This window comes from Sapajus apella, unplaced genomic scaffold, assembly GCF_009761245.1.
Source record: "Sapajus apella isolate SASKATOON/1434 unplaced genomic scaffold, GSC_monkey_1.0 scaffold2, whole genome shotgun sequence".
In the NCBI taxonomy this organism is placed as follows: Eukaryota; Metazoa; Chordata; class Mammalia; order Primates; family Cebidae; genus Sapajus; species Sapajus apella.
In genome coordinates, this window is record NW_022436942.1 from 25,272,367 (window position 1) to 25,282,279 (window position 9,913).

At 47.1% G+C, this 9,913-nt stretch overlaps 1 protein-coding gene across 5 annotated transcripts in view; it reads left to right on the forward strand.

The window, feature by feature from the left end:
* The first annotated feature begins 1,821 nt into the window (after positions 1-1,821).
* The window catches only part of CSRNP2 (cysteine and serine rich nuclear protein 2), a 21,212-nt gene continuing 13,120 nt past the window's right edge, over positions 1,822-9,913 (forward strand). The window contains exons 1-2 of one of the 5 annotated variants that reach the window (XM_032284842.1): positions 1,822-2,248; positions 8,090-8,326. In XM_032284842.1, coding sequence (XP_032140733.1) covers positions 8,176-8,326 — 151 coding nt within the window. In that variant the 5' untranslated portion in view covers positions 1,822-2,248; positions 8,090-8,175. Of the gene's footprint in view, positions 2,249-5,835; positions 8,327-9,913 lie in introns of those variants that run through there. The other 4 variants (XM_032284835.1, XM_032284810.1, XM_032284819.1 and 1 more) reach the window with 4 other exon arrangements.

Here is a 9,913-nt window from a genome sequence, read left to right on the forward strand (position 1 = left end):
AGGAGTTCTGGGCTGTAGTGCACCATGCCGATCGGGTGTCCGCACTAAGTTCGGCATCAATATGATGACCTCCTGGAAGTGGGGGACCACCAGGTTGCCTAAGGAGGGATGAACCGGCCCAGGTCAGAAACCGAACAGGTCAAATTCCCGTACTGATCAGTAATGGGATCCTGCCTGTGAATAGCCACTGAACTTCAGCCTGAGCAACATAGCGAGACCCTGTCTCTTAAAAAAAAAAAAAAAAAAGAAAGAAAGAAAAAGAAAGAAAAGTATGCTTAGGGAAGATCTCGGATATGAGGGCATTTGAGCAGATATTATGTGAGGGAGTAAATATGTGGCTAGCTGGTGGAAGAGTGTTCCAGGCAGACCAAGGACCCACCAACATGGGCCGCGTTTGCACCAAAACCTTGAAGACAGCCCGAGTCATCATAGAAAAGTACTACACGGGCATGGGCAACGGCTTCCACACGAACAAGCGCGTGTGCAAGGAGGTCGTCCTAGCAAGAAGCTCCGCAGCAAGAGAGCAGGCTATGTCACACATCTGATGAAGCAGATTCAGGGAGGCTCAGTAAGAGTTTTCTCCATCAAGCTGCAGGAGGAGAAAGGAGAGACTATTAAGTCTCAACCCTGGATCGGAGATCATTGAAGTGATCTTCCTTAAAAATGGGTTCCAGCCGGGCGCGGTGGCTCAAGCCTGTAATCCCAGCACTTTGGGAGGCCGAGGCAGGTGGATCACGAGGTCAAGAGATCGAGACCATCCTGGTCAATATGGTGAAAACCCGTCTCTACTAAAAATACAAAACATTAGCTGGGCATGGTGGTGCGTGCCTGTAATCCCAGCTACTCAGGAGGTTGAGGCAGGAGAATTGCCTGAACCCAGGAGGCGGAGGTTGCGGTGAGCCGAGATCCAGCCTGGGTAACAACAGTGAAACCCTTTCTAAAAAAAAAAAAAAAAATGGGTTCCAGCCAGGCGTGGTGGCTCATGCCTGTAATCCCAGCACATTGGGAGGCCGAGGCGAGTGGATCACGAGGTCAGGAGTTCGAGACCAGCCTGACCAACAGGGCAAAACCCTGTCTCTACTAAAAATACAAAAATTAGCCGGGCATGGTGGCGGGCGCCTGTAATCCCAGCTACTCAGGAGGCTGAGGCAGAACTGCTTGAACCCGGGAGGCGGAGGTTGCAGTGAGCCAAGATCGCCCCCACTGCACCCCAGCCTGGGTGAAAGAGCAAGACTCCATCTCAAAAATAAATAAATAAATAAATAAATAGGTTGCAGACGGGCGCGGTGACTCATGCGTATAATCCTAGCACTTTGGGAGGCCCAGGCGGGCAGATCGCTTGAGCCCAGGAGTGCAAGATCAGCCTGGGCAACCTGGTGAAAACCCCTTTTCTACTTAAATAAATAAATAAATAAATAGAATAGTTTGCAAAGTTGAGAAGATCATGGCAATTTTTTTTTTTTTTTAAGAAAACACTCAAAGAAGTCCCTCATACAAGTATATAACTCAAGATATTGCTTGTATTCTTTGTAACTTGGGCAGGCTGCAATAAGTCACATTGCCGAAGATTAAGACCCCATGAGCAAGGAGTGTGTGGTCCTGGTGAAAGGAAAAGGGAGCTTTGGAGGAGAATTCGTTTAGTTATCTAAGATGTGTAGCCGAGAAGCTCCTCTCTTCCCCCATTTAAAGGTTGCAGCAGAGCCACCGCCTCCGGAGCAGGTTTGCCCGCCGGCTTCGGCTTTGCAGCAGGCACCGCCTACAACTCCCGGCATGCCGCCGGGCGTGGGGCTGGCACGTAGACTCCATTTCCCAGCCCGCCCCGGGGCTAGGGCAGGACGTGCCGGCGCCTATAAGAGACAGAGCGCTGCGGCCGGAGCCTATTGTTAGCCGGAGCCGGGGCGGTTCTGGGCGTCTGCTGCTGGGGGCGCCAGAGTTGCCGGAGCCGCCCGGCCCTCTCTGCCTGCCGGCCGGGCTGCCCACCGCCCTCCCTCCCCGCCCTGCCGCCCTGGGAGCTCCCCGGCTGTCGCCGCGGGGCCCCGGACTCGCTCGCTCCTCCCTTCTTCCCACCCGGGCTAGGGCGGCGGCGGCAGCGGGGGCGGCAGAGACCATCACGGGAGGAGGCAGCTGCGGCGGGGCCGGTAATGGGCCTAGGGGTGCGGGGCGGAGGGTGCCGCCTCGTCCTTTCTCGGGATCGGCCCTCGGGCGGCCGTGGAGGAGTGGTCAAGCCCAGAGCCGTGCGGATGGAGGGGTCAGAAATGAGAGGCTCGGACGGGAGCGGTCGGGGGGCAGGGAGGTCGGGTGCCGTTGGGAAGGAACGGCCTCGGGTAGAGGCGTGGGAGCGAGAGACACCCAGGACGCGGGCCCGGACTGCGGGGGCAGCTCGAGGGAGACCGCTGGGCGGCTTGGAAGCCTGCAGGATTGCGGATGAGGATTGAGTTCGGAATGGAGTGGAGAATGATGTAGGATGGAAGAAAGTGAAGGAAGGGGAGGGGGAACAGAGGAAAATGTGGGAGGAGTGGTTGGGAATTTGTGAGTAGCAGGCAGGAAGGGATGAGGAAGGCTGGGTAGGGGCTGCAGAGGGTTGGAATGAGCGGGAAGGTTAGCGGGAATCAGAGGAAAGTGGGCCGAGAGCTGAAGGGTTCCGCAGGCGTGTTCATTAAAGGGAACTGGTGACTTGACATGTCTCTTCGCTCTGGTTCCTGATGTTTCCCATATTTCTGGCGTCGTGTAGGAAAAGGAAGGCATCGCTTCCCCTGGTTGCTAGCTTGATCTTTTTTCATAGGCCCAAACACGCAGCCAACTGCCACCCGTCCCTTTTAGTGCTGCGGTCTTGATTCATCCTTTTAAAGGGGTTGAGAGTGGCAGTGTGACACACAAACTGTTCTTCAATATGAAATGCTAGAAGTTATCCCCAAAAGACAACACTGTCCCCTTGTCTTGCAGTTTTCAGTTCAAGGTAATTGCATAGTTCCGATTTTTTCTTTCCTGGCTTTCTGTTTTGTAAATCTCCAAAGCCAGGATGTTGGTTGTGCCGGTGTGATAAATGACTGGATATCCTTGAGAGTTAATGCAGCATCATGTTCCATTTCCCACAAAGATCTCCTGTCTTCCACACGATGGTAGTTTAGGCATGGAAAGCCAAATTCTAACCCTGTGTTAGTGAATAGGGAGTGGGGGTGGTGGGTGCACGACTTTCTTTAAATACCTAGCTTAAATGGAGGGTTTTCATTTGAGTGCTCTATAAGCTCATGATCCTGGTGATCACAAAGACGCATGGATCCATCAAATTTATAGTATTTGAGAATCAACCACAGTATCTTGTAAAAGGAGAAACAGGGCAGGTCATCTTATTCAGGTTTATCATAACACAGCAGCAACCCTTCCTTCCTCCAACCCAGCTACAGATGGCAGCCCTGACCATCTTACTACAGATTTTGGTTTCTTGACCTTTAGCAGAAGGTTGGATTCCAGTCGAGTGGAGAGGCTTTCTCCTGTGGGATGTAGCTTATTACTTTGGACTCATTTAAGAAAGAAACTTGTATTACCTAAACTTTGCAAATACATTCTAGAAAATTTTGCTTGGGCCAGTCCCTCTTGCTGGTCTCACATATACTAGGTTTTAAAAATTTTGTTTGTTTGTTTTGGTGATTATAGGAGTCCTTATAGGCCTGAAAAAAAAATTAGATCTAGTACTAAAATACACATAATGCTGGTAGACCTGTTTATACGGTGCTAACCTAATGTCTTCTATGCTGTGGATCTTAACTATTTCATATACCATTGGGAAATGTTCAGCCAGAAACCCTTGAGAAAAGACCACAAGACACGTAGCCAGAAAGTGTCAGGTGACCTTTAATTTCACTGGGATTTAAAAGCTTTTATAGAGGATTGCGTTGTTTTCTCCAAAAGCATTTGTTGAGTTGGTCATTTTGACAGTTAACTGTCAGTTTTTACCTGCATTCCCAGGCTCTAAAACTTACAAGTTTCTCTCTTAAACACAGGCATTGATCCTCTACCAATGAATAGGTGAGACAGGTAGGAATGACTGATTTCTAGTTGTAGTTTGAAAGATTAATTTGATGAATTGGAAAGTCTGGAAACTATTTTAATTGTTACTATTGCAAAGAAAGATTTCTTTTTTAAAAAATTTATTTAAAATTATTATTTGTTTTTTATTTTTGAGACAGGGTCTGGCTCTGACACCTAGGCTGGAGTGCAGCAGTGCAATCTCAGCTCACTGCAACCTCTGCCCCCTGGGTTCAAGCAATCCCCCCACCTTAGCCTCCCGAGTAGCTGGGATGACAAGCACACACCACCATGCCCAGCTAATTTTTGTATTTGTAGTAGAGGGGGTTTTGCCATGTTGGCCAGATTGGTCTTGAATTCCTGGCCTCAAGTGATCTGCCCACCTTGGCCTCCCAGAGTGCTGGGCCTACAGGCATGTGCCCCACCACACTGGGCCAATTTTTAAAAATACAGAGACAGGGTCTCGCAATGTTGGCCAAGATGGTTTTGCACTCCTGTCCACAAGCAATCCTCCTGCCTCAGCCTCCCAAAGAAGGATTTCTTCGGGGCACTATGGAAGTGAACAGGAGGTTTGTTCTTAGTGTCCAGTGAACATCTTTATCTAAAAGTCAAGTTCACATCAGGGAGTTGGACAAGGGGAGCCAGGTTGAAATTTAATCTTACGTTGTTGTCAGGACATAATAGATCTTTTTTCTTTTTTAAAAAATAATGGAGCCAATGTCAGAGGAAGTGCTGCTAACAGAGCCTGGGTAGGGTGAAGAGAGCAACGGAGTCTCCTTGAGGATTTTACTGAGTTCCATCCACGTGAATAGAAGAGTTTGATCATAGTCAGTATACATGTTATTTACACAAATAGCCATAGGTTCCAGTTGTTTTCAGACAGCTTAAAGAAAATATTTTTCTCCTAGGTGTCACATCTTTTTTCTTCTTTCTTACCTACCTCCTATCATTGCCCAGAAACCACTATTCCAGAAGTAGAGAAAAAGAGGAGAATAGAACAAGCAGTCAGCAATCCTTCCTGCATCCAAGTTCACAAAAAGTCACCTAAAGAGAACTGATACTCCTGAGGGTTAAGACCATGGAGAATTCCATTTTTTTTTTTTTTTTTTTTTTTTAGATGGAGTCTCTCTCTGTCACCAGGCTGGAGTGCAGTGGTGCGATCCTGGCTAACTGCAACCTCTGCCTCCCAGGTTTAAGTGATTCTTCTGCCTCAGCCTCCCCAGTAGCTGGGATTACAGTCGCCCGCCACCACACCTGTCTTAATTTTTTATTTTTAGTAGAGATGGGGGTTTCATCATGTTGACCAGGCTGGTCTCGAACTCCTGACCTCAGGTGATCCTCCTGCCTCAGCCTCCCAAAGTGCTGGGATTACAGGTGTGAGCCACCATGCCCTGCTGACCATGGAGAATTCTAGTAATAAAGATGATTTTGGTGCAGACCCAAGTTTATATGGGACTTAAAGAGAAATATTCAAAGGAAACACTACTAGAAGCCCAGGGACACCTGAGGAAAGAACAGGAGTATACATTTATTTACAGTCATACATCCTTGAGTGTGTCCAGGTCAAGGAAGAAGCTAGCTAGCTCCTTCCTTTTCTTATTTTTATTTTTGACAAGGTCTCGCCCTGTTGCCCAGGCTGGAGGGCAGTGGCACAGTCATAGCTCACTGCAAGCCTCGACCTCTTGGGCTCAAGCGATCCTCCCACCTCAGCCTCCCAAGTAGCAGGAACTACAGGCGCATACCACCATGCCCTGCTAATTTTTGTATTTTTTGTAGAGATGGAGTTTTTCCATGCTGCCCAGGCTGGTTTCTAGCTCCTGGACTCAAGCAATCTATCTCCCTTAGCCTCTGAAAGTGCTGATATTATAGGTGTGAGCCATTGTGTCTGGCCAAAAGCCACTTTTCTAGTAGCAGCACTAACTGAAACTCAGTTAAAACTCAGGTGGGCCTAAAACCCTCTGAGAAAGCAGATTGAGGCTCAGGCTGATTTATCATGTAGCTGATAAGTGGGGAGGCAAAATTAAATTCAGTGGGCCACATTATTCTATCTCTAAAAAATACCACCCACATAAGTATTCGATCACAAGGGGTTCCTCCTCCCCCTACAATAGAATGGAATGAGAAATGTGTTTGTTGATAGGTAGCTTTAAACCCAGCTAAAATCTTAACCCGTAAAAAGCCCTTGACTTCCTCCTTTCTTACCATGCCCTAAGAATGTGACCTCTGATGGTAAGATCAGTAACCCGAAGAACTGAACTGATACTTTGGGCCCATTTTTAAATTTAATTACAATTTTTATCGAATACTTTATTATTTTTTTTCTTTCCTGGCCAAATTTATTTCAGGAATGTGCTTGTCTGAGACTTCTGATGGCTGAGGTTTCTTAGGTACATCTTGGGACTTGAATGCAGAATTTGATGCAATCTGGATAGATTAGGAAATATCTTCTCTAAGGTACTTATTAGGTCTGGTTGACTTTGTAGAGCTGATCCAAGAGCAGGCAAATTGCTTCCAACAGACACAGTCCAGAAAAACAGCTCTGTAGCAAGCATCTCTTGACACCACAGTATATTCTGGGTAGCTGCTCTGCAGTAATGCAGCCCCGTCGTTCTGGGCAGTGTTGTTATTCCTGCTGCATAATTAGCAACTGGTGAGATCATAGTCTGGGTAGGTTCTGGCATTACTGAGGCAGGGGAGGGTTCGTATCTCATCACACATGGCTCCAGCTCTGACAGCATTTGTGCTGAGCAGATTTGTGTCCTTCTGGAACTTAAATCCAAGGATGAAATAAAAAGATTTGTACCTAGGAAATGGACTATCTCAGACTCCTTGGTTGTATGAAGACGTGTTGAAAACAACACTGCTTGCCACACTGATATAACCAGAATAAATGGTTACTCCTCTTGCTATTTGTTTTCCCCTTGCTGATTTCTTTATAGAGGGCAAAGATTGTAAAGCTACAATGTCCTTGCACAGAGGATGGTAACAGACCAGATGACCCCTATTTTATGGAGAAGTATGAGGCTGGGAAAGATTCTGGGTTTTGGAGCCATGCAGATTCTAATCTTGGGTCCATTACTTGGTACCAAATTTGACCTTTATAGAAGCCTGGTGAGATACTTTACACTTGTGAAGATCTGGGTAAAGGGTTTTCCTGACTGCTAATGTCCTTCAAAATTGAGAGCATAGAGCAGTATTTCCCACAGTGTACTCTAAGCATTATATGCACCCTAAAGTAACTTGGAAACAGTGGGTTCCACAATCAGGTTTGTAGAAACACTGCATTCTGTGTTCTCAGGCTTCACCATCCTTATTAGTATATGTAAAGCCTCTAAGAGGTTCCACTATAGGCAATTTTCTAAACCCTTTTGACATAGCAGTCCTATTTCCATGTAAAAGCTATTAATATCGGTAAGATATGCACTTTGGGAAATGCCAGGCCTTATTATCACTAGGAAAAATAAGCCGGTCTAGCCGGGTGCAGTGGTGCATGCCTGTAGTCCCAGCTACTCTGGACGCTGAGGCAGGAGGATTGCTTGAGCCCAGGTGTTCAAGACCAGCCTGGGCAACACAGTGAGACCCTGTCTCTAAAACAAATAAATAACTGGGTCTAGTCTTGGTTTAGGCAAAGCCTAATTCTGCTTTTCTTTTTTTCCTTTTTTTTGCTAATCAAACAAGCAGCAGTGATAATTGTGCTTTTGATCTTAAGTTCTTCTCACTGGTCCCTTGGAGAGCTTTCTTGTGATCAGAAGAGCAGCTACTATGATTCCTGGGCTAATGAAGCCTAGACCCCAGCTGGATTGGAAGCAGAGGCCTTCCCTCCACTGGGAAAGGTTCTGCTGCTACCCATCTCATTATTCTAAGAGTGATTGAGACTGGAGGGGCTGAAGGGAAACAAAAGTAGGAGAATGTTGGTCAGAGTTAGTAGAGAAATAATGTAATCTTGAGAAATCAGACATCAGCGCTAAGTCAGGTGCTTTCTTCCTTCAGTGACCTGTGTGTATAGACTTGGGAGGGGTCTATCTGTGGACAGGAATGCTGATTCCTTTTTTCCCCTGGGCAGAATCCTAATGTACCTGGCTAGCTGGTGGTGAACAGGGGCTTTGGGGCCAACTTGGTGGGCTCCCCAAGGAAACCCCTTTGAAACCAATGGATGCATTCACGGGCTCGGGTCTCAAGAGGAAGTTTGATGATGTGGATGTGGGCTCATCAGTTTCCAACTCAGATGATGAGATCTCTAGCAGTGACAGTGCTGACAGCTGCGACAGCCTCAATCCTCCTACCACTGCCAGCTTCACACGTGAGTAAGCTGCTCCCTTCCTGCCTATACCCATATTCCCTACGCATCAGAACCCATGGCAGCTCGAGACAGCTTCTGTGTAGCTTGGGGATATGCCTTTAATCATCATCTTTCCTTGCCCTTTGGAGGACCTCATTTCTCTAATATCATAGACTAAAGTCTGATTTATTCTAGCTGATTTTACTTCTGTTGTGGTTTGCTCGTTCCCAGAATGGGTTAAATTATATTGAAGAAGGAGCCCAGGACTCTACCCTGCCCCCACTACAGTCCCAGAGAGTTCCAGGAAATTGTAGCTGTAGCAGAATATAAATGCTTGCTGCTTGGACAACTGGGGCAAATTCAGATTTCTTAATTCTTTTTTTTTTTTTTTTTATTTTTTTTTGAGCTGGAGTTTCGCTCTTATTGCCCAGGCTGAAGTGCAGTAATGTGATCTCAGCTCACGGCAACCTCTACCTCCCAGGTTCTACCTCCTGCCTCAGGCCTCTCGAGTAGCTTGCATTACAGGTATCCGCCACCACGCCTGGCTGATTTTTTGTATTTTTAGTAGATACAGGGTTTCATCATTTTGGCCAGGTTGGTTTCTAACTCCTGACCTCAGGTGATCCACCTACCTCGGCCTCCTAAAGTACAGGGATCACAGGCATAAGCCACCATGCCCTGCCAAGATTTCTTAATTCTTACGGCTCAATTAGTTCTTGGGAAGAACTTCTGATGCTATATATGAGGGGTTGCCCATGTGCCCATGGGCTAAATCTGGCCCAATGCCTGTTTTGTAAATAAAGTTTTATTGGAATGGCCGCGTTCAGTGGCTCATGCCTGTAATCCAGCACTTTGGGAGGCCGAGGCAGGTGGATCACCTGAAGTTCCGAGCTCGAGACCAGCCTGACCAACATGGTGAAACCCCGTCTCTACTAAAAATACAGAATTAGCCGGGCGTGGTGGCACATGCTTATAATCCTAGTTACTTTGGGAGGCTGAGGCAGGAGAATCGCTTGAACCCGGTAGGAAGAGGTTGTGGTGAGCCAAGATCATGTCATTGCACTCCAGCCTAGGCAACAAGAGCAAAACTCCATCTCAAACATAAATAAATAAATAAAATAAAGTTTTATTGGAACACAGTCATACTCATTGTCTCTGATGGCTTTCATGCTACAGTGGCAGAGTTGAATTTATTGCAACAGAGACCTCATGGCCTGTAGAGCCTAAAATAGTTACTGTCTGGCACTTGACAGTTTGCTGTCCCCTGCTATAGATATGTGCTATCCAGTGGAATTTTCTGTTATGATAAAAATGTTCTGATCAGGCGCAGTGTCTCACCCCTGTAATCCCAGCACTTTGGGAGGCCGAGGCAGTCAGATCACCCGAGGTCAGGAGTTCAAGACCAGCCTGGCCAACATGGCGAAACCCCATCTCTATTAAAAATACAGAAAAAAATTAGCCAGGTGTGGTGGCGGTCACCTGTAATCTCAGCTACTCTGAGACAAGAGAATGGCTTGAACCCGGGAGGCAGAGGTTGCAGTGAGCCAGGATTGCGCTATTGCACTCCAGCCTGGGTGACAGAGCGAGACTCTGTCTCAAAAAAAAAAA